General features: G+C 40.2%; 1 protein-coding gene across 28 annotated transcripts in view; it reads left to right on the top strand.

Annotated features, from left to right (window-relative positions):
• LOC125455090 (calcium/calmodulin-dependent protein kinase type II subunit delta) overlaps positions 1-24,170 on the top strand; it is a 297,229-nt gene extending 273,059 nt beyond the window's left edge. For 16 of the 28 annotated variants that reach the window (XM_048536798.2, XM_048536767.2, XM_048536677.2 and 13 more), the window contains 4 exons: positions 16,408-16,483; positions 20,144-20,238; positions 20,329-20,557; positions 22,359-24,170. In XM_048536798.2, coding sequence (XP_048392755.1) covers positions 16,408-16,483; positions 20,144-20,238; positions 20,329-20,557; positions 22,359-22,362 — 404 coding nt within the window. In that variant the 3' untranslated portion in view covers positions 22,363-24,170. Of the gene's footprint in view, positions 1-16,407; positions 16,484-20,143; positions 20,239-20,328; positions 20,563-22,358 lie in introns of all 28 variants that reach the window. The other 12 variants (XM_059645967.1, XM_048536874.2, XM_048536737.2 and 9 more) reach the window with 1 other exon arrangement.
• The last annotated feature ends 628 nt before the right edge of the window (positions 24,171-24,798 follow it).

The raw sequence follows: 24,798 nt of genomic DNA, 5'->3' as shown, positions 1-24,798 counted from the left end.
GAAAGTGAAATGTTTTACTGCTGCCAGGAAACTAGATTTCTGCATCACTATTATTTTAGGGGCAACAATAACTTCTTATTTTAAACAGGCTATAACAATGCACATTGGAAAATCTCATGTACAAAGTTCATTTCCGAAGGAATGGGAAGTGCTAGAGCTGGAATTTCTTTATAATTTGATGCTGATGTTCAAAGCTAAGTGGAGGTGGTGGCCCAGAGATATTATCGTTGGACTGTTAATTCAGGGACCCAGATAATGTTCTGGGGCCCTGGGTTTGAATCCTACCATGGCAGATGGATTCAATTAAAGAAAAAAATCTGGAATTAAAAGTCTCATGATGTTCATGATTCAGCTGTCGGGGGAGGGGGCAGAAGATCCCATCTGGTTCACTAATGTCCTTTAGGGAAAGAAACGATCATCTTTGCCTTGTGTAGTCTACAGCTGACTTCAGACCCACAACAATGTTGTTGACACTTAAGGATGAGAAATAAATGCTGGTCTAGCCAGTGACATCCTCATCCTGTGCGTGAATAAAGAAGTAAAAGTATTTGCATCACCCCACTTACATTTACAAACATTTTTGCTAGTTGTGAGATTGAAGTGCAGATCCACCAAATTCTGCTGATCTCATTGTTCATATGAAAGTAGTTTTATTTTGTGCTCTACACCACTTCACCACATAGGAACACGAGCAGCCTGGGAACTTACCATATCCGGTGTTTCAAGTCTGAATCAATGGGAAGAATTTTAAGTTAAATAAACAGGCAAGATAGGGTATGGAGGTGGTAGGCTTGTTATGTGCTGACAAAAACTCACCTCTGAAGTGGCCACTTTGAGCTTTAACCGTGGCCAGATGATGAGCAGGTGACCCAGCTGCTTCAGGGAAGCACGTTGAGCTTGAAATGTGACCACAACCTTCAAACCACATTCTCACTCTTTTTCAATATTAGCTCTGCTCAGCTGAGTTTTCCAAAATTCAAGGATGCTGGGAACCCAGCAGATTCACAGAGGCAAGGACTTGCCAAGGTAAGAGGTGAGCGCTTTCATGCGTACATCCCAGATTCAAGCAACAACAACACCAACTTATCCTCCTTGAAAGACCCTACCTCCAAGAGAAGATCACTGATCAACAATGTTCTCTTGCACACACTTTAGGAAGTTCTGCCTCTTTTACTATTTTCACTTTTTGCTATGCCAGCTTGTTTGAGAATAACAGAAATTAACAATTATCAGTATTGGGTACCTTTCTGATCTTTTGTTAATATGATTACAAATTTGCTCTCTAATCTCCTTCTCACTATTTGATGACCAATAGTATATGCCCAGTTCCATAATAGAGTTTCTTTTCTTCCTTAATTCTAACTAAATGGGTCATGTTTTTGACCCATCAAACACATCATCCCTGTCCAGTGCCACAGTAGTATATTTGAGCAATACAGCCACTAACCACTCCCCCATTCGTTTCTCATTATTGTACCTTCCGTGTCTTTCCTGACTGACATGTAGCCAGAAATATCACATTCCCAATTATGCCATTTTTTGTTCCAGACCAGAATTAGCATGTCCTATTATTATAAGTATATAACAGCCCTATATTACAACTTGTGCCTGCAGCTCACTAACATTATTTACCATACTACATTACATTCTAATCTCTGAGGGCATTGTGGATCTATCTACAGCAAATGAACCTTGGCAGTTCACAAAGATAGCTCGCCATCACCTTCTTAAGGGTAACCAGGGATGGGCAGTAAATGCTGGGCCATGTCCCACAAGTGAATTTTTTAAAAAGCATATGCATTGCAAGTCTATTTTAAACTGCGTCACATTTATCAGTTTCTGAATTACTGTTTACTCTAGAGCTGTTAACCTCTGACTGATCTGTACTTTGTTTTTCCCCTTCAATGTTTCAGCCTGATGCCTGTTACTTTGCCAGATTAATTTATGCCTGCGTGGTTTATTGGACTACCCTCCTGTGCCATTTTCCTACTATGCATAACTCGTTTAACTCTGCTGTTCCTGTACTCACTAGCACTGAGAATAATCCAGACATTACAAACTTGAGCCCTACCCTAGTCATATAAATGATTTGGTTGCAATAATAGGTCAGAGGATGGGAATTTTGCAGTTCGCAACTTGTCTCCCCAAAGCCTTTCAATCAAGGCATTGAGCTGGGAATGTGATAGAATACTCAGCCCTTGCTAGCATGAGTGCAGCTCCAACAGCAAACAAAAAGTTTGACACTGTCTAGAACCGTGTAATCCACTTGGTAACAACTTGTCCATCATTTTATATGTTTTCTGTCTCTGACTAGTACACAGTAGCAGCAAGTGTGTACCGCTTACAGATGTCACTGCTGCAACTTGCTGTGGTTGCTATAACAACATCATCCAAACTCATGACTTCTACCAAGAAGGACAAGGGTAACAGTCAGGTGGCAACGCCACCACCTGCTGATTCCCCTCCCAAGTCCCATATCAACCAGATTCGGAACTGTTTCGCTTTTCCTCCTCTCTTCCTGGATCAAAAATCTGGAAATTACTTTTCATAACAACAGTGTTCCTGCTGCCTCTGATAGACTGCAGTGGCTAATGTAGGTGACTCACTACTGCCATCTCAAGGGTGATTAGGGCAACACACACAGGCCTTTCCAGCTCGTGTCTTATGAAAGAATTAGCAGAAAATTGAGGTCTGACTGTTTATGCCCTTACTTTCTGAAAATCTATTTTAACCCTTTAAAAACTCTTGTTTCTTTTCTTTTGTCATCCATTCCAATATTTTTGGTTGTCCCTGTCCTGCCCCATCCCAAAACCCACCTTCAAAATATTCTGCATCCTCTGTGATATCCTTCATCCTGGCACTAGGGAGGCAACATCACACCGGACAGGACTCTGTTTGGCTTTGACAGATGCTTTGCTGCACCATTCTCTCCAGTCCTTTGTCCTGCTGTGCACGTGCCCAGGATTTCACTCTCCTAAAGTGTGTTAATTTAGACCAGAAAGCATGTTTGATAGTGGTGCGATTCTAAGGGTTTTTGCGCTACCTACTTAATGCCCACAATTATCATATACCCCCTGCAGTTGTGGCATGACTGCCTCCTTGAGCTATCACTCAAATATTTTTCAGCCAGAAGGTGCTGAATGTGTGAAACTTGTTGCTGCAGAGACCTATGGAGGCTAAGTCATTGAGTGTCTTTAATTCAGAGATAGATAGGTTTTAGATTAGTAAGGGGATCAGGGTTACAAGGAGAAGGCCGGAGAATGGGGTTGAGAAATCTAACAGTCAAGATCGAATGGTAGAGCAGACTTGATGGGCTGAATGGCCTAATTCTGCTCCTATATCTTATGGCCTCATGATCATTTTGCTGAATAGCCTAACTGCTCAGCTACGTTCTTTTGTATCACCTTACTCATTTTGTGATTATTATCTATCCATGCCAGATTATTATTTAAACCTTTCTGATCCCTTTAATTTGTTGTTATCTTCTATTTGGATTTAATTTTATCCCTTTAAATCTAACTAATTATTGTTGTATATTTACTGTTTACATCAGTTTAAATTACTAATCATCTCCTTCACCCTCTGTGTAAATTCCTAATTGCCATTTCCTTAAGCAGATGCTCCCAGATCTGTGTCCCATAAACATTTTGGATGATATCTTTCAGCATTGTTTTTATATAAGTGCAACTTTTGTCCCAGTTTGATCCTTTTAAAATCAAGCTTTAATCATGTTCTCAACTTGTGGCTTCCTGTTTCAAGTAACTGTTGAAATGTTTGTATAATTATGACCATAAATGATTGTGGGTAATTTACCTCATGTAATATTATCCACCTTGCTGTTTAATTTTCTGTCATTTTCTGCCAAAGTACTCCCAGCTCAGCTGTTTAACTGTAACAATATCTTAGAAATGCAAATAAAAGCTAACTGCTCAATCTGCTCTCAACAAAGAGGAAAGGAGTTGCTTTTCAAACCAAAACCTTAAGAGTGTATTACATTGTTAAAGGACAGACAACACTTTGGAGTGGTATTAGTACGTTGTTGAATCACCTTTGTGATATTCTCATCAGGGTTAGATCATCTAAAGATATTGTCGAGCTGTCTTGGCATTTCCCTTACTGACGGAGAGGGGCTACACTTGAGAACTTAAATAAAACAGTATGCTTATCCTCTGTTATAAATGTATGTGCTGCAGGTGAAACATGATTGACAGCAGCAGTTTTTTGTAATTCTAAAATACATGAATATTAAATTATTTCAATAAATTTAAATGCCAAACATTAGCGCTTTACTATTTTATGAAAAGCCTTAAATAATGCAGGTAACTGTCAGGCTTATTAACAATTTTTATAACTGGGCAATTTAATGAAACAGTTAGAATATGCTAGGCAGTTTTACAGCTTCCGGGAGTTGTCATTCAGCCTTTAATTTAAGAATTCAAGATTTTATTATTTGAATTCAACCTTTACTGCCATGACACTGATGAAAGGACGTCATTGCAGTGCTATTAATTGGGTGACTTCACTGACTGGCTAGGTTTACTGTAATTTGAACTTTCCTCTGGGAACTGATATCTATGTTCCAGTCCAAAATTAGCATCTCCTGTGGTCTCATAAGAAGAGCTCAGGTGTGGCTATTTTTATAGCAAGCACTGATTCTGTCATTAAATTGTCTCGGAAATTAGTACAGTCCTGGGTTTATTCAGCAATGAGTGAAGAGGCAGTTATTTTTTTCAAAACTTAACTACATTTGAGTCTATATTTTTTCAGTCATCTTAAACGTCAGTGAACTTCGTCGCAGTCATGGCTTGTTTGGTTGCGTTCTCATTTCTGAGCACGTTCTTGTGGGTTTAAATATTACCTCCAAGACTAGAGCTCCTAGGTTGAACGTTAATGCTACACCGGCAGAGGAAGGCCTTCCAGATGCATTGATGAAATGAGACTCCTTTAGCTGCCCTCTTGGGTGAATGCCCAAGGTCGCATGGTACTATTTATGAAAAGGAGGAAGGGAGCTGTAACTGGCTTCGTGGCTGATATTTAACCCTGAGCCAGCTCTCCAAAAAATATCAATCTGATCATTATCATGTCGCTGTATGTACTCCCTTGCTATGCCCAGCTTGATTGCATCATTTTGTACGTTATGTCAGTGACCCAAATTCAGTCATGTTTAATTCACTGTAAAGTGCTTTGGAATATCTTGAAATTAAGGGAAAACATTATATAAGTGCAAGTCTTTCTTTGAGTGGAGAAGGACAGCAGAGCTCTCTATACTGGCATCTGAACAGGAAGTATAACTTGTGCTTAAAAACTAATGTTGCCATTTTTAAATGAATAGATTTTAATTTTTTTTGCTATGTTCCATAATTTCATTGTTTGGCCTTTTCTCCTTTTTCAATCTTTGCATGCCCAAGTACAGCCTGCATAAAGGAGTGTAACACAGGGAGGTTGTATTTCATTCATTCATCCCACGCTTCCTCCACTTCTACGTCGCCTTGCTGGTCTCCATCCTCATTATGTCCCAGCAGTAATTCCTGCTGCCACTGCATCCTGAAGATTCTGGTCACACTCTATCTTCTCACTTTTGTTTGCTCATATGTTGTGTTTCTCTCCATAAACTCAGTGACGCAGTGTTCAGAAAATACAAACATTAATCAAAACATGCACTCAACAAGTCAGTCGTGTGAGTCAGAGCCCTTACAGGCCACAACTTCCTCTGGTCAGTGTAAGTCAACAAAACACCAGTCCACATGGTCCGAGAGATAATTTATTTGGGGCATTAGGCCAGATTAAAGACAAGTAACATTTCACAAAGAGAAAGTGCTGGAAAAACTCTGCAAGTCTGGTAGCGTCTGTGGGAATGGAAAAGCAGTTTAATATTACAAATCCTTTTCAAAATGTCGTCTTTGGAATTCCAGAACGGCGTCATGTTTCATTTGACTTATTGTAGTCTCATGCACCTAAGTATAGTGAAAAGTTTTGTTTGGACTTGAAATGTTATATTTGTGTTTCGCCAATGCTGCCAAACCTGTTGAGTTTCTCCAGATTGTTCTATTTTTAGTTCACATTTCCAGCATTTGCTGTATTTTGCTTTAGTTTTACAAAGCATTGATGTTGCTTTGGCCATCATAACAGCAATGCACTAGGTGTTGACTTTGCTTTCAGCCCCTGTGTTTTCATTTATTTTTGTGACCGTGTGCTTCTGTACAGTCGGCTTCGTACCTAATGCTTCATTGGACTTGTTTGAAATTCTTTAACTCAGTGATGAAGATGCAGTTGTATGGTCCAAGTGTATTTTCTCATTGTTACCTCCTCAGGAAAATTTATAGAGGGGAGAAGTTTTCTGCACTTACCTTCCTCTAATTATTTTCATCCCGTTTGTCTATTCATTTGTTTATTCTATTGTACGGTTCATCTGCCAGAAATGTAACTTCAGTTTCCTCATCTCAAGACAACTCGATCCCTTCATCTTAGATGTCATTCTAGGGGATTATGAATGCCTTTCTGTAAAGCCATTACATCTTTCCTAATTCTGCACATTGCTACCAGTTCTGTCTTGCTCATGTTCAGCACAATAATAGGATATGTTCCTTTTATATCAAGTCTTTTGTGCCAGGTGTTGACATTCAATGAACCTTTTGATTTTAAGACTAAAATAATTTCTGGACCAAAAAATGGACAAAGTGCACATTGTTAGCCTTGTAGTCACAAGAAGCAACAAAAATTGAGTTGTTGAATAATCATAATGATTCATCCATGTCAAGTTGTCTGCCACAGCACTGGACATGAAATACCCAGGCATTCTAACAATAACAGATTGAGATGGTACATGATTCTACCCAGCTGGTCCTAAACACACAGATACAGCATGTTCTGTTGCAATATATAAGCTATCCGCATCTCCCAAAAGCATTGACTTCCTGGCATAATGAAATAAATTAAATGCCTGAATCAAAGATAGTAAGAACTGACGATGCTGGGGTCAGAGATAACAAGGTGTAGAAGTGGAGGAGCACAGCAGGCCAGGCAGCACCAGAGGAGCAGGCAAGTTGATGTTTTGGGTTGGGTCTGAAGAAGGGTCCACCAGCTCCACACTGTGTTATCCTAAACACCTGAATCAAGCTAGGCAATTCCTGTTTGAATCTCTCCTCACCCCACATCAAACCTCTCTATGGTGATTAAACTTTGTTCTTGAGGTTATTCTTGCTCCTTGCCACTCGGCATCTGCCCTGTCTACAAACCAGAAACAGGTCCACCTGTTAATTGAAAATGGTCAGCAAATCACATCAGGAGTGAAACAGTGACTTGGATTGGAGGTCAGAAGCTGAGGAGGTCAAGAGGTCAAAGCCCATCAAATGGTTATTGTAAAGACTGAAGTGAAGTTGATCAGAAGATTCACGTGGTTGGGGGTGGGATCTGGGGTGATTGGAGGCTGCTGAGCAGAATAGAAGGATCAGGGAGTGATATCCAAACATGGAGGCAGGCAGACTGGATCTAGCAGGTGAACAGAAATGGTATTGACTCATACTTAAAAATGCAAGTGAGTATGCAAGATGTTGGTCAAGGTTAAGATTTTTAATATTAGTTAGCTAGAATTTCTTTGTGGTTACATTTCTCTATGTTGTTTCTGCAGATTTGCTTTGACTTACTCCCTGCAAATGCAGGCCAGGTCATGTCTTCTGATTCCATTTTCTGGCTAAAGTGAAGTTGCATGTAGTGGAATGCATGACCGCTCTCTTTAGCATCAGAAGATATATCCCCTCTTTTTCAATGAGAACATGTTCATGTTCCATCATCATCTCCACATGCTCCAATTCCTCCATTATTCTGGTTGCCCTTTCTTGTCCTTTCAATAACTACAATACCTTTTTATACGGCACTAACCAGAACCGTATAGAGTATTCTAAGTGAGCTCAATGATTTATAAAGTGACAATTTGACATAGTTTGTACTACTTTCTGGCAATCATGCAGGTTGTAATAAATGTCCAAACATACCTCTGTAACACATTCTAGTTCATTTTCTAGATCAAGCATGTTACTTATCTCATCCCTGATTTAAAAACTGAGCCAAAATATTAATATAAACTTCTATAGCCCACTGTACTGTCCTTTCAGTGACCTTCATTTTCCTTCCTGTCTTTTATTTTTAGAAAAGGCTACTTAATACTTCAACAAAGTTGCTGGAAAAGCTCAACAGGTCTGGCAGCATCTGTGAAGGAGAAAACAGAGTTAACGTTTCGGGTCCGGTGACACTTCCTCAGAACAGTTCTGACGAAGAGTCACCGGACCTGAAATGTTAACTCTGTTTTCTCCTTCACAGATGCTGCCAGACCTGCTGGGCTTTTCCAGCAACTTTGTTTTTGTCCTTGATTTACAGAATCCGCAGTTCTTTTGGTTTTCACTTAATACTTAAGTTCTCTTGCCAGTTAAATTAGAAAATTTTATTTAACATTTGACAGTCTTTTCACATTCCATCCATTTCTAAAAAAAAAGGGGTCATTCCTATGAATACAAGATGATGAGAGGCATTGGAGTGTGGATAGCCAGAGACTTTTTCCCAGGGTTGAAATGACTGTTACGAGGGGGCATAATTCTAAGGTGATTGGAGGAAGGTGTATGGGAGATATCAGAAGTAGGCTCTTTTCACAGAGCATGGTGGGTGCATGGAATGCACTGCAGCAGTGGCAGTGGAGTCAGATACATTAAGGACATTTAAGCGACTCTTGGATAGGCACATTGATGACAGTAAAATGTAGAGTATGCAGGGTAGCTTGATCTTAGAGCAGGATAATAGGTTAGCACAGCACCTTGGGCTGAACAGCCTGTACTGTGCTGTACTGTTCTATGTTCTATGGGAGAAATGCAGAGGAGGACAGCAATTATTGCCTGTACTGTAATAGCACCTTAAGGCGGTAATGAACTACCACCTTCAACTGTTGTAATGCATGTGCTGTGAGTAAATCCACACTGCTGTTAGGGAGGGAGTTCCTAGCGACAGTGAAGGAAGGGTGGTATAGTTCCAAATCAGAATAGTATCTGACTCGGAGGGAGCTTGCAGATACTGAGTGTTCCAGTTGCATCTGGTGCTCTTTTCCATCTCGGTGACAGAGCACTCAGGTTTGGGAGGTGCTGCCAAGGAAGTCATGGCAGATTTGCAATGTAGGTTTTATTTGGTATAATCTGCAAATCTCAATGCACTTCTGTTTAATTCCAAGACCATGTGTTAAAATAGACCGGCGCTTGGCACTGGATACTGTAACAGTGAGGAAACAGGAGACAAGAGACACTCCTATTTATTGCATTAAGAACTGGATGCTACTATACCTCTGAGGCTGGATGAAAACACTTAACCGAGGTGCAGACTCTAATTCACAAGTAGATTTGTTTTCATCATGTAGAGACATGAACAGAACACGGGTCAATATTCTAAGATATTCTTTCCTCTTCAGTCATTGATATATAAATAATACAGACACACTTTCTAAATATATATTTTTGAACAACAAACCACTTGAAGCTCCTCTTCAGTTTTATCCATTTGGCAAGGCTTGTTGTGAATTTAAAACTATGTAATAATACTACAGTTGGCTGTGAGCTGCACATTCACACTTCTTACTAAAACAGTCTTTGGGCTATCAGTATAAGCTTGTAAGATGTTATGTATCTGGCTGGTGAATTGGGGCTCTTCTCCAGAGACAATTTTGAACTGCTACCTTCCTGCTGACAGTGCAGCTGTTTAATCTGTGTATTGACCCTTTTAATGATGATCCTAATGTTATGAGGTATAAATATAATTATTAAACATAAGAAAATTCTGTGTTGCAGCCAGGGGACTCCTGAGAGATCATAGATGGGACAAAACAGATAGATGCATGAATGGCCTCAATCGTCACCTTTTGGTATGGGCATTAGTGGAGGTGGTTCGTATTGAAGGGTAGAATTTTGAATTGCCTTAGGTTGTTAATCCGCAGATCGGTTGCATGCCAGTTGCACTGATGCTTATGGCCTTCTGACTTTAAGGAGTATAGATAGACACTGTACTCAGGAAACTGTGGATAGAAGATAACAATTTGGTTCAAACAAAATTAGTGAAATCAGAGGCCAAAGAGAACTTCAACATTGGTGTTATAATAGGGTGGAACATCACAGGACGGTAGTTTGAGTGGAAATTAGTGAGGGATCCTGAAGGGAGTTTTGAGAACTGAATAACAGTTGACTGTCCAGCCTTTCTAACCTGCTTTGCTGTTCAATGAAAGCTTGACTGATCTAATCATGCCTTTGATTACCTTTGTCTTCCAGTCCGTCATAACCTTTGTTACCCTTGTAGATCAAAAACTCAACTACCAAGGCTGAAAATTTCAAAGATTAACAGCTACTAATTTTAGTATTAAATGAACATCATTTATTCTGAAATTGTTTCTCTGTGTGGGAATCTAGAACTAGGGGCCAAGCATCCTTTTGCCATCCACCCTGTCAAGACCACTCAGAATTTTATGCATTTCAATAACGTCATCTGCCATTCATCTAAACTGTGAATATAGGCCCAACTTCTCAATCATTCTTCATAAGACAAGTCCTTCAGCCAAAGAATCAACCAAAATGGACTTTGTTTGAACTCCCTGCGATACTAATATATCCATCCTGAAATAAGAACACCAAGACTGTAGTCTACTTTAATTGTGGTCCCGACAATGCTCTGTGCACTTGTAGCAAGACTTTCTAACTTTTATACTCCGTCCCCCTTGCAATGAAGACCAGTGTTCCAACTGCTTTCATTGACCTACATGCTAACTTGTTGTGAATCATCAGTGAGAGTGCCCAGATCTCTCTGGACTGCAACAGTCTGTAACATCTCTCTATTTAGACACTAACAGCTTTTCTATTCTTCCTAGCAATTTACACAAGCTCTCTCATTTTCCTGAATTATACTCTTCCTCAATTCATTTTATTCTCTTTTTGTAGACTCTTTGCTTAGACCCCATTAAAATTCCTCCCAGTGTGGGCTATGCCAAGATGTGTGGTAGAATCGGGTGAGCAATCCGACTGTTTCTATGTCAGGAATAATTTGCACCATAATGTATTCTTTATCACAAGTGACATGGTACAGTTCATGCCAGGCAGCCAGTTAATGGGGTTTATTGCTTGTTAATCATGTTGGCAGTCCAAATCCCTTGTTAATATTCATCTTACTGAGTATTCAGCACAACACTGTTGAGTACCAAACTCATCAACAAGCTAGACATGGAGATTTCTCAATGTTGGATGTGACCAACTTGCAGCTCGGATGATGACTGGGACCATGCCCGTATCTCTTGTGCACAGACACTGGCACCCGACTTCTTCCAACCGTTCACAGTCCTGTTGCATTTCTCTGACACACTGGCAGTATTCTTTGAAGCAGAGATCTGCATTACTGGGTGCACCACCGACTAGCATTGAAAGACTGTAGCAGGAACACTTTGTGTACACAGCTCTTGGATTGAATCAGACTGGTCACTTCCTGTGCTGAATGACTTATCATCTACCTACATGCTTGAACTTTCTGTGTCGTGCCAGTTAGAACTGTCACACTACCAGCCAGCTTGCCTTGCCATTCAGCAGTTCTCTGTTAAGGAGTGAATGGACATCTTGCCATACAGTATGCTGCGTCAGTCTCTTGACTACACCATGTGCCAGTCGGTTACACAGTCAACAGCGTCCATGTGCAGCAAGCGAGCAGCAATGTGTCAGTGTTTTGAGAATGGTTCTCAGAGACATCCATGAAGGCACCGGTCAGTAAGTCATTGGCAGCCCATGGGGATTGGCTGTAGTCAGGTGTTTACTCAGAGTGACCCCCCCACCCCCCCCCCCCCCCCCCCCCCCCATCATGGAGTCCTGCAGACCAGGGGGCAGGTCACTGACATTCCTGTCGCTCAAAGGGCGGCCAATGCGGGGTGCAGGGCTAACACGATCCGAGCATTTCTCGTTCAGGTCCCTTGAGGAGAAGGACCACCATCAGTCTGTTAAGGATAAAGAAGAGGTAACATGCAAGGCATAGCAATGAGACCTGACAAGTTAGTCTTTTGGAGTGACGGGCTGCAGGCTTAGGGAAGGGAGGGTTACAGTTGTGAAGGAAAGGGCAGCAGTATTGTCAAGGTAAGGGAGGAAATATGGCAAATAATGTATGGAGGGTTGGAATGTAGTGAGGAGCATCCTGGCTTCATGATGGGGCAGTGAAAGACTACAGCTGGTATGGTCATCTCATACCAGGGCTGGAGAATAAAGGTGCCTGTAGACAGGATGGGCCACTGTGCAGGGGAAGGGGAGTTGGATGCTCAGGCGCTCACTGACATCTCCAGGCCTGACGCTGGAAGTCATTATCACCTTCCGTCATCCAGGAAATCAAAACTGTGTTTGGGGACAAGCATCTGACTGCACCTACACTCGGAGTGGTGAGAGGTGGCGTGCAGGATAAGTGACTCGACCTTTCGGAGATGGGACTGCAGGATTTCCAAATTTAGGGCTTTTAAAGGGAAAGGGCATCGAACACAGACTCATGTACTGTACAGGACACAGACCTGGAGAGAGCCTGGTTGGCAGTGAAGCCTGTTGGTCCTGAAGGCATGGCCGGGCAACCCCTGGGACACTTGTGTCTGGAAGATCCAGATATGCCAGGGGCCTTCTTGCCGAAACCAAAGTAACCCCTCTCAGTAGGAGTTTCCAGGTCAGAGGCTCACCATGTTTGCTGTGTCCTGAGGACAGATTTCTGAGAGGCCTACATCTGGTTCTCCCTCAGGCTGACTGCCTCTGGGCACCTCTTTACTTCCCTGTGAGGAAGGGCCTCCTGGAGTGAGTTCCCTATACCCCTGTTGTCATCTCTTTGGCCTTAAGGGTCAATGTCCAGGGCAATAGAGTGTGGCTGTGTGCACCTCTCCAGCAGACCATGAGGGTTCTGGGCCTGGCTGTCCTTGGCGACCACCACCCTGTCCATAGAGGCATGTGGTCACATGACTCACTGCTCTGTTGCAATGAGGGTCATCACCTCCCACATTGCTGCCTGCTCCAGTTCCTCCCTGTCCATGTGGATATAGTCCCTGGTCGTTGACACAACAGGCTCCTTTCCTACCTGGGCCTGAGCAGGAGCCTGGTCTCCAACAGTCCCTGAGAGCTAGCAGGTCGGACTATTTCCTAGACTCCCTGCAAGGTGGGATCAGGACATTCGGCCTACTGAGTCCACACCGACCCTATGAAGAGCATCCCACTCAGATTCACCCCTCTGCCCTATCCCTGTAACCCTGCATGGCTAATCCACCTAACCTACACAGCCTGGACACTGGGAAATTTACCATGGCCAGCTCCCATAACCTGCACATCTTTGGACTCTGGGAGGATACTGGAGCACCTGGAGGAAACCCATGAAGATATGGGCCGAATGTGCACATTCCGCTCAGACAGTTGCTGAAATTAAACCTGGGTATCTGGCACTGAGAGACAGCAGTGCTAACCACTGAGCCACCATGCTGCATCCCCGTAGGCGCAATCCTGGTCTTCTCCTGCAAAGGATAAAACTCTCTCCTCATAACAGGTGAGAGCTGACTTTTGGGCACCATGCCCCTCCAACCTCTCACCCGTATGGCCCTTGTTGGGTCCTCCTATGACCTGGCTCCTCCTGTAATGAGCAAAAGGAAAGGATTGAGTGATGAAAGTGGGTGGCGTGGCTAGTACAAGTGAATGAAAAGTGTTGAATTATATCAGAGTGTGAAGTCAATGGAGAGGCCATAAAGGGTTAGCGCTGAGAGGATTTAGGGAAAACAAGAGCAAGTGGGGGAAGGTGTTTTGGGCAATAGTGAGAGGGGCAGTGCATGAGCTATGATATAATGCCCATACATTTAGCAAAGTCAGTTGAACGGCTGCCAGAGTTTGGTGTCATAGCCCTCTCTGCCAGTCCTCTGGTGCCATCTTCTTCCTCTTCTGATATTTTTGTATTTTGTCCGTCAGCAAGCTGGGCAGCTTTGGAATGCCGATGCTTGTCCGAGTGCTCAGTGGCTTTTCAAAGATGGCATCGATGCAAGGAATGCAGTTCTGCTGGTGGATATGCACTCAACGGTGCTTGGTTTTGGGAATGGTGTGTGGTAAGATGGAGTGGAAAGCAGACATGAGAGATGCCTTAGTGACATTCCAGGTGGTTAACGCGGCATAGTTAGTAAAATACGTTGAGAGAACTCACAAGGCATTGTGGTGAAAAGCCCCCTTTAAGAAAAACGCAATCCAACTTGGATTCAGCCAAAGAAATTTTTAAGATTTGTGTCTTCACAACTTGCTTTTCTGGCTATTTTTTGTATTGACAGCAATTTTGGACACACGACACTGCAGCAATTGTGTACCTCAGAATCAGAAAGTTCAACTTCCAGCTGCACAACCCCAAATCCTCACTCACCACCTGCCCATCCTCAGTTCCCACCATCCTCACCCTCCAAACCCCCATCCTGGCACTCTTCTGCACATTCTTTCACACTGTCTCTCTCTTGTCTCTCTCACTCTCACTCTCTCTCTCTCTCTCTCTCTCTCGTCTCACACTCTCTCTCTCGTCTCTCTCTCTCGTCTCTCTCTCTCTTTCACTGCTACCCTCCCATCCTCGAGCCCATCCTCCTTGCTCCTGTTTACCTCCCCTCCCACCCTACTGTCCTTGACTCCCCATCTCCTCTCTACCGCTCCCCCCCTCCGCCCACACCAGTCCTCACTTCCCACATCCTCTCTTCCATCACTTCCCTGTGTCTTTGAACATGTCTGAACAGGTTGTTTAAAATAACTATGCCATCTCATAGTCCAAGTTATTCATTTTAGCTCAAAAGCAGTTGACAGGCCCTTTGTACTGTCACTGCATTCTCCAACCATTACACTCATTTGCCAAACTGAAAATGACCCACTTGTCCCAATTCTTTGGTTTTTAATCAACTGAACAGCAGAAAACCCAATTGAAGTCGTCCTTAGCTGAATCACCCTTTTCATGCAGCAATGGTGCATTGCATTAGGAAAACACTTTTCCAACATTCAAAGGTAGCTTTCAGAGTAATTTATAAAGTAGGTTTGAAATCATCATTGACCATGTTATTTCCCCAGCAAGTGTCTTACAAGAACACTTGTAGTTGACCTTTGGTTGTACTTCTTGTCAGTAATTAAATATCCACTGATACTAGGCTGGATGCCTCAACTACTACATGAGCATAAACAAGATATATTTCCATATACTATGGCCATAATTACAGGACATTTCACTACCAAATTACAATACTTTGCATTGAGCAGGTGTGGCTGAATGCAGTAATTTGTTTGAGAGCAGCTCAGCAGCATTCGGATGTGTATATTCATGTAGGTCGCAGTATGAGCTTTAGGCAGTTCCCTATTGTCGAGCAAATAAATAATACTTGCTCTTAGATGTTAAGATTGCAATCCTGATCCTAGTGTAGTTAGCACCATGTAGTCTGAACAAAAAGACAGATTGCATTGTTGGACTTTGAGGTTATTGTTGTGTTTGAAGAATTATTTTTCCTCCTCAATCCGTTTAACGAAAAGGATTTTATTGCATGACCAAGTATTATTGAGGAAGTGATGAGCTCAACAACAGGTAGGAAATTAGCGCTCGAAACTGATTAGAACAAACTGTAAATGACAAAGACTGGCATTAATACTTGACAGCTGCATTTATGGTGAATTTATCCTCCGAAATATTAATATTTTAATAATTAATGCTGTTCAGTGTATTTTAACAAAGTGCACAATTTGAAAAGCAATACTGTAATGATGGAAAGAAGTTGTTTAGACTTGGTTTACAAGCACAGATAGTATTAATTACTTTTCCAGTGCATTATTCCGATTTTTGCACAATGGCCTGACAACCATTATACATAGCATTTTTATTTGTGTTTCTTCTGCACATGTGTATACACTTACGAGTGAATCAAGGGTCCCTGTAACTGCTGAGAATATGTTTTTTTTAAAAGCATGTATTAATTTTACATGGACTGTTTTCAGTATACCTGGTTTCAGAAACCAGAAATGTTTTGTTTATCACCAGTTAATGCGAAAAATGTGCCAGGACAATAAGAGAATTATGGAAGAAGAGGAAGAGGGAAGCAAAAACAACAACTAGTTTGTGATTTGCTGACCTGACTGAAAATACCTGTGATAATAAAATGTGAGGCTGGATGAACACAGCAGGCCAAGCAGCATCTCAGGAGCACAAAAGCTGACGTTTCGGGCCTAGACCCTTCATCAGAGATGCTGCTTGGCCTGCTGTGTTCATCCAGCCTCACATTTTATTATCTTGGATTCTCCAGCATCTGCAGTTCCCATTATCTCTGAAAATACCTGTGTTTTGTTCTTAAAATGTATATTACTGTTGTTAATATTCATCTGCCTTGTTTATCCTCAGCACGCAAACAAGAAATTATTAAAGTTACTGAGCAACTGATTGAAGCCATTAACAATGGAGATTTTGAAGCCTACACGTATGTATTTGTTTGTTTCCATTGTCCATTTTGAGTTAATTCTTTATGTTCCATCCTATTCTAGGATGTACGTGCTAAATCTTTGTACAGAATAGATGTTAATTGATAGAACACTCATGGTTGTTTTTTTTTAAACTATGTATTCCTTCAATAACTTCCAGAAAATTTATCCCTGAAATGTTCAGTTTGATCCAGAACTCATGATCGTAATGACCAGCAACTCAGTGTGGAGAACATGGTTTCATAGCAGGATCTTAAGTGTTAGCTGTCCTGCTCAGATTTGATCTTTGTATGTCTGTATGTCACCAGTTTTCACACACACACCAAGGGAAAGGAGTACTGTAATTGGAGCCAAGCATCAGTTTACTACATCTGAAGTCACGGCTTGGGTGGTTGATGGATTGAAGTCACAGGCTGGAGATCCACAGGAACATTGCTGTCATAGTGCAGGAATCTGGAAGTGATCACAGTCTTGGGGGAGATGGGAGCCAGTGTCTTTGTTCTGTCTAGTTATAGGGAAGAGGTTCTTTCTTGCCTGGGACAAAGAGGGCCCAAGGCTTTCTTGAGGCTTGGTCCACTAGCAATGTCAAGTAATAGTTTTTTTTCTGCCTTTATGTCATGCCCCACTTCTGGCCAACTGCCAGCTGTCTCATTCCCTGAAGGATTAGGCAGTCACTGCTTCCCAGGGGAAGCCTGCTGGAAAGAGTAAGTTAGTATTGGCAGCGAGACGAAGTGACAGGCCTCATCTTAATTGTCTCCCCAGCTCAGTATCCCCTCATGTCTCTGACAACCTTGAATAGCTACCCTAGCAAGTTCCTGCAACTGATGAGGGAGCCTAATTTTGTTGACCCATCATAATCCAACTGTTTTATTTGAACTTTGATCTCTACTCCCCATAATTCCTATATTTCAGCATTTCCCTGTTAAATCAATAGCTTAATAATCTACTACTTAGTCATTCCTAAGTCAACCTCCAGGATATGCCTGTGACTAGCTCTTGATGAGTAGCTATTCTTGATGAGGCACTCCTGCTGCTATTTCATATGTTGTTACACTGAGACACCAAAATCTACAGACAGTTGCGATCAGACATAATGGGGACAGCAGATGCTGGAGAATCCAAGACAATAAAGTGTGTAGCTGGATGAACACAGCAGGCCAAGCAGCATCTCAGGAGCACAAAAGCTGATGTTTCGGGCCTAGACCCTTGTTCAGACAGGGGAAACCCATATTCGGATTTCACTGTGCTGGGTTGATAGAAACCAGGCTTAGTGTTGAACAGAGCAACTGAGAACTGGGTGCCATTGAGTGTAAAATATTGTTTAATAGATTGAATTTCATGTTTCAATAAGTATTCTTCTCATACTTCTAAGCTCCAACAAGCACAGGCCCAACCTACTGAAATCCTGCTCATAAGATAGTCCCTTCAAACCATTAGAAAGGTTTTGACCAAATGAACCTTTTGCTTTCTCTATTACATATATGGCTGGGAAGTGATCTATTTAAGTTGCTTAAAGTAATTTTTTTAAAAGTCAAATGGTAAGTGCGAAACAACTGTCTGCTCTGCAGGAATCCAGAAGAAGTGACATAATCTTAAAATTTATGTTAGGTCAGTTAGAAATGAAGTAAGGAAGTACCTTTTCATGTTGTTACTGGAAATATATAATTCATTCTTCCAAAAGACTGTGTGCGCAGTGTCGATGAATTTATCAGGATTGACTTGATACTGTTAGAAATGTGTGCCAAGTGACATGAAACCAAGATGGGTAAATATAGCTCAAGCATGATCTAATTACATTGTGAAACAGTTTTAAGGGATTGAGTGATCTCCTCTCTCTGTATGTTCCCAACCCATTTAATACATTAAGCTCAAAATGGTCCTTCCTTGAAAAGAGCAAACCTGGAAACCTTGACAGTGGAATGCACTCAAGGATCGGTTCACCATTGAGACCATGCTTGGGCACTCTATGGAATCACATACCTTCATGATATCCCTTTAGTTTAATATTTGTTTTCTTTGATTTTCTACCCAAGGTGTATTAGCTTGCAACTGTACCCAACGTATATCCTGACCATTCAGTTATATTTTAGTTTTGCAAAGCTCAACATGTTTACTTTGATATTAGACTAACTGGTCTCAGTATTCTCAGTCCTGTGGCGCAATTTGCACAGATAAAGAAACTTCAAAAATAGTGTCCATAGTTACTGTTATCTTGGTTGGATTTGTTTCAAAATTTTGGGATGCTTTTTATTCAGGTTTGGTAAATTGTGTCCTGTTTTATCATCATCATCATCTTATGTTCAGCTTATTTCCTGTTCTATGTTATTTGTAGTAATTGTTCAATGTGCTTCTCTTATGCTGCCTTTGTTCAAAATACACTGTAGTTTGGATATTACTTACAACTTAGTACAGACCCTTACTTAAAGGAGATGGGGAAGTTTCTTACGAGTGCTTGGTTCACAATAGAGATGTATGTGTCGTCATAGAAATGTGCAAGTACAGAATTGAAAATAAATACATCATTATCAGCATCACTCTAATTTTAACTAGATGAAGCCACAACTATGAAAGTAGAATGTAATGCTGATAAGATATTTTTCATTGTTATATAATTAAACATTTTCAATGCAGGAGCAACATTTAAGACTTTGGATTAACAGGTATATCTTTACAGAAGTACAATACATAGCCTTATTACTTATAGAAATACTGAATTAAAATTACAGATTCACTGAGGTGTTTTGCACATAGATTTGCACTATCCAAAACTAATTAATTATATTCTACAGCATAGCTACTCTTGAATAATGTGTTAAAAGCTCAGATTTCAGTCAGGGGCAAAACCACAGTGCTCTATGTTTACTGCAGAGAAACCGAATGATCTGAATGGCATGAATTTCCACTTTCACATTGAATTGAATCAGGTGCCAAGTCACAGAGGTCTCTGGACATCCAGCAATATTGATGGCAATAAACCAGTGATCAACCAGTTACATTGAAGCATTCACACAGACCTCAAACTAGAAATTAAAATGTTTTTCATTTTCAGTTAAACATTTTATCAAGAATGCAGTGCATGTTTCAAATATTTGCAGGGCATTAAGATAGAAGTTGGGAAAACCTCAAAGCCTTCAAAAATAATTTTATTATGAATGTCTTGTCACAACTGAGAAATTTTATATCTTGTAACAAATTGGTTTTCTCGGTTTCTAAGAGTTGTACGGCAGTGTTTATGAATTTAATATGCTGTTAAAAAGCCATAGACATCTCATTTGGCAAATTGTAACATTTTATGCTGTTATGTATCAGGGTAAAAACTCTTAAAAGGGTCATTTCTTATCAATTCAATGATTTCTACTTGACTACAGTCAGTGGGAGCTTAAAAGCACACACTGTGGAGAAATCTGGATTTTCACAGTTAGTTGCATGTTTTTGGACTCCAGGAGTTGCTGTCAGTTTCGTGGAATGCTGGCAAGGAATGCCAGCAATTTTGCCACAAACTACAGAGCATTATTTCATTCTTATTATTTTCCTGATTTTTCTTTTTCTTTTGCTCCCCATTTTGGATATCTTAACTGTATCAGTAAAGTAAAAATTGAGAACATTTAGTAATTTTGAACATGATTTATAATTGAAATGTGTACTTTTTCTGTTTGCAGAAAAATTTGTGATCCAGGGCTCACTGCATTTGAACCTGAAGCATTGGGTAACTTGGTTGAAGGAATGGACTTCCACAGATTTTACTTTGAAAATGGTATATAAGGGAGTCCTTATTTCTAGCTTTGTAAGACATTCAATTTTGCTGTGTTTCATTAATAAATAAATGTGCATCTTTTTGTTTTAGCTTTGTCTAAGAACCACAAGCCAATTCATACCATTATATTGAACCCCCACGTCCATTTGATTGGAGACGATGCTGCCTGCATAGCGTATATCCGCCTCACTCAATATATCGATGGCAGTAGCATGCCAAAAACCATGCAGACTGAGGAAACCAGAGTCTGGCATCGCCGTGATGGCAAGTGGCAAAATGTTCACTTCCACCGCTCAGGAGCCCCAACCGTACCTGTCAAGTAAGGTGAATTTCTCTATTGGCAAAACACACACAAAAATATAATTATTACTTCACTATGAAATGGGGAAATTCTCTACTTACAGAAAAGCGTCTCTCATTTTTTAACGTTCCTATTGCAATTTTGGAATGCAAGTGGATTTTTTTAAAAAATCTAATGGACAAACCAGAAAATTAATTTTCATTTTAGGAAATCAAATCTAACATTGATGGCATGGCTCAAAATTTTATTAAGTTATGCTCTGTCCATTATGATGAAGATAAACAGAAGCATAGCACCACTTTGGGTTTTAAAAAAATTCTCTCATTAAGAATCTTTATAGGAACTTCAATGAAATATAATTCTTCACAGTTTACAAACTTAGGGCTAATTCATGCGGCAAAAGGGTGAAGAGAGTCCAGGGCATGGGGAGGGCAACCGGTTGTGACACGTCACTGACTCATTTAGCAGTCAAAAGATAATCCATTAATAGTCACCACATGATATCTTCAGTCTGTTTTAATTTCACTGACAGTTGTACACAGTACTGAAGTTTTAACTTCTAAATAGAATTTCTGCTCTGTTCACTTAGTCTTTGACATAGGCCTCAGCATTGAATCATTTTCGAGCTTTTCCTGATTTTGGCTTTATTACAGACTTTTCCTGTAGGTGTAAAAATAATATTGATACAATTTCCCATTCAATCAACTTGGTTTAAGATTCTATTCCTGTCATTTCTATCACTTGGAGCGTTTGACGTCACAGGATTTGGCATAATTATATGCAGACACTTCAGGAAGTGCTGCACTCTCTGACTTGAAGTTGAAATGAAAGACAATTGTGCCTAATCTCTCTCTGCCTTTTATACACATCAAGGTCATTCAATGACGCTATTTGAAGAACTGCTGAGTAGTTCCACTATGGTGACATGGTTGAGGTTTATCCATCTACCAATATCTTCAATTCTATTTAACAAAGAACTGCGGATGCCAGAGGCCTGAAACAAAAACAGAACTTACTGAAGAAACTCAGTGCGTCTGGCAGTATCTGTGAAGGTTGGTGGGGGCAGTGGGGGAGATGTAGGTTTAAGGTTTTGAGTCCAATTCTGATGAAGAGTCACCAGACTCAAAATATTAACTCTGAGTTTTGAGTCTGGTGACTCCTCATCAGAACTGGAATTGAAATGTTAACCCTACGGCCATCCAACAGATGCTGCCAAACCTACTGATTTTTTCCAGCAACTTGTGTTCATCTTCAGTCTTATTGCTGTTGGAGACCCTGCTGTGCACGTAGTGACTGTTTGCCGATTGTAGCAGTAGTAACTTTATATCAAAAATAATTAGTTAACAGTGAAATACCTTTCAGGAGACTTGAAGGACTCATTTAAATTACAAGTTTGTCTTATAGTTTGCAATGCTATTTACTTACTTAACTCCATGATAAGTCCACCAAAATACTTTTCTGTTTAAAAGATGCCAAAAAAAACAGTATGGAAGCTTTACGTTTAATCATACTGTGATGAAGGGAAAGCTAAGTGATTCATAATGAAAGGAAGAGAACTGCTGTGCCAAATCTAAACTTTAATAGGCTTTTAAAAAGTTTTCACAATGAGTGAACACAAGGAAACAATGGGAGTTAATTCCATTTGTATATTTTTTAAATGTACTTTTAGAGGGAAAGAAAAATCTGGAACTGTATGCTTTGTGATTACACAAGCTCAAGCAAGTTTTTGAAGTTTAGGATTTGAATAGTCTTGTAGCTCAACTCCTGGCTGTCTCGGTGATAGTTGAAAATTGAATTTCATATCTATTCTTCATTTTAGCTAAAAGAACTGGTGCCACTGCTGAATTGTCAGCACTCATTATGGATTGGAAGATCAAGATCACATTTTAGGCACTTGCAGTCTATTTTAACGCATGTTTCTGAATGCATGAAGCTCTGACAGTGCACTTGTGACATGTCCTTTGCTGTTTATACCATCCATAAATTTTTGTTTACACTTCATGGGAAGAAATGTTGCAAGAAGAACGAAACCAAAGGAAGGAAAACTGTTGAAAGTACTTTTTAAGCCGTTATTTGCGCCAGGTTTCTTAACTTGTTATAATTATAAAAGTTTAAATAAAAATGTATTTTTTCTGGATTTCAAAAATTTTAAAAGCTACTGTACCCCCTCAATCTGTACAAGAATACATTGTAAGTGGCCCATATTCATTTTGAGTATAGAAATAGTTTTGTAATATATAAAGAAGGGGATGTCCTTAAAGTGGCAGGGCACTGTTACATGCAGTTCCAAAACTTGTTTTACAAGCTGGAATTATCTAGTCAGGGCTGGCTGTATCAGCCTAGCAAGCAACACCTATTACAGTAGCTGAACAGCCTTTCTTCATTTGTTTTTTTTCAGGTGAAACATATGGGAAACTATCTTTTAAACAAATAGCAAATTTTGATGTGCTAGTGCTACTGCTAGTCTTTTATTTGTTGTATTTCTTATTTGTCATCATCTAGAGTTATTTTTAAGTTGATAATTCATTTTTACTCAGTTTGGGTGCAATATGTTTCAGAAAAATCAAGCTTGCTTTAATTATGGTGATGTGCAAATTGTGATTTCAGTCAAATGCTTATTGCTTTGGTGGAAATAGTTTAGAGTTTTGTGGACTATGTTAATCTGCTTGTTTGTAGTTATCTATAGTATCAATTTAACAAAGAAACACAAGATCTTGGAACTTAAACACCAAATATAGTGGATCTGTGATGTACATGCAACATTTATTTAAGAACTTCCTTGCCTAGGCAGCTGATCAAACAAACTCAGATCATTTATGACTTTTTATTTTTCTCCTGTGAACATGGGGATTGATGTTTTTAATGTCATCTGTGATAAATGGTTTGTTAATACTTTGTGAACAGGATGATTTTCGCTTCTGCTTCAGTATATTTGTGAAGGTGTTCTTGTTAAAAAAAACCAAGTTACCAGTTATGTCCTTTTTCCTTTAGAGGGAATATTCCCTCTTTTAAAATGCTTGTTTCTTCGCTGTTGTATACTTAGACGGTTATACTGCAGTGCTGAATAGTGCATGTGATCTTAATTAATGTTTTCAGTGATTGTACGCAACCATCAGATTTCTCATTCAGTGGTCAAATCTCAGCAGAATTAATTTATTTATAATCTGTGTTTGTTAGTTATCCACAAAATAATATGGTTAGCTGCTATAACTAGTTAAATAGATGGCAATAAAGTCTACCCATTACATGAATTCAGAAATCGTGTTTAAATAAGCATGTATATTTATGGGCCATATTAATATGCCAATAAGATCTATGAAAAATAGGGAGTTTTTTTCATTTTGTTTTATGGTGACTGGCTGTAGTAACATAAGTGTACTGAAATCTATATATGTTATTTTCAAATTTTAATACCACATGTGGTGTTAAAGTAGTATTAAAGACCAAGTCTGTCTTCCACACCCAGATTTGAGGAACGGTGATTGGATTTTTCCACCACAATTGAAATGATACTTAAGTTCTTTCATTCTGCAAAGCTGCTGTTTATCATGGGACACTGTACAGAGTTCTTGCCATAACGGTAAATAATTGATACATTAAAACAAAATAAATTTGTGATTATTTCTCCTGACTGCCTGTTCTCTATGGTGTGTATTCCTTTGGTCTCAAAAATCAAAATGTTTGAACAATACATCAGAGATGAGGGCAGCATGGTGCTCAGTGGCTGGTTGGCGCTGCTGCCTATCAGTACCAGGGACCTCGGTTCAGTTCCAGCTTCGGGTGACTGTGCAGCGTTTGCATGGGATTCTGGTGGGTGCTGCGGTTTCTTCCCAGAGTCTAAAGATGTGAAAGTTATGTGGAATGCTAAATTGCTCCAAGGTATCCAGGGATGTGTAGGATAGATGGATTAGCCGTGGTAAATGTGAAGTGAGTTCTGGTTGGAATGCTGTTGGAGGGTCAATGCAGACATGATGGACTGAATGGCCTCTTTCCACATTAGGGAATCGGTGATTCTGTATCTTAGAACCACCTTACATGTCTGAAACAGAAACTCCGAGTTCTATATGTTTTATGTAGCTTACTGCATTTTAAGCTTTGCTTTTTTTTATCAGTGATAAATGATAAAGCATAGTTTGCTGTGTGATAAAGATTATGGCTTTGTTTATGTCAGGTATTAACGTGAATGTTAATATCAGTCTTGACTCAGAAGCAGCACCCAGAACACCAACCTGGGCTCTGCAATAACTCTCCAGAGTTGA

This window comes from Stegostoma tigrinum, chromosome 1 (assembly GCF_030684315.1).
Source record: "Stegostoma tigrinum isolate sSteTig4 chromosome 1, sSteTig4.hap1, whole genome shotgun sequence".
Taxonomy (NCBI): Eukaryota; Metazoa; Chordata; class Chondrichthyes; order Orectolobiformes; family Stegostomatidae; genus Stegostoma; species Stegostoma tigrinum.
Note: the sequence above shows the minus strand (reverse complement) of the source record. Positions and strands in the feature narration are given on the sequence as shown.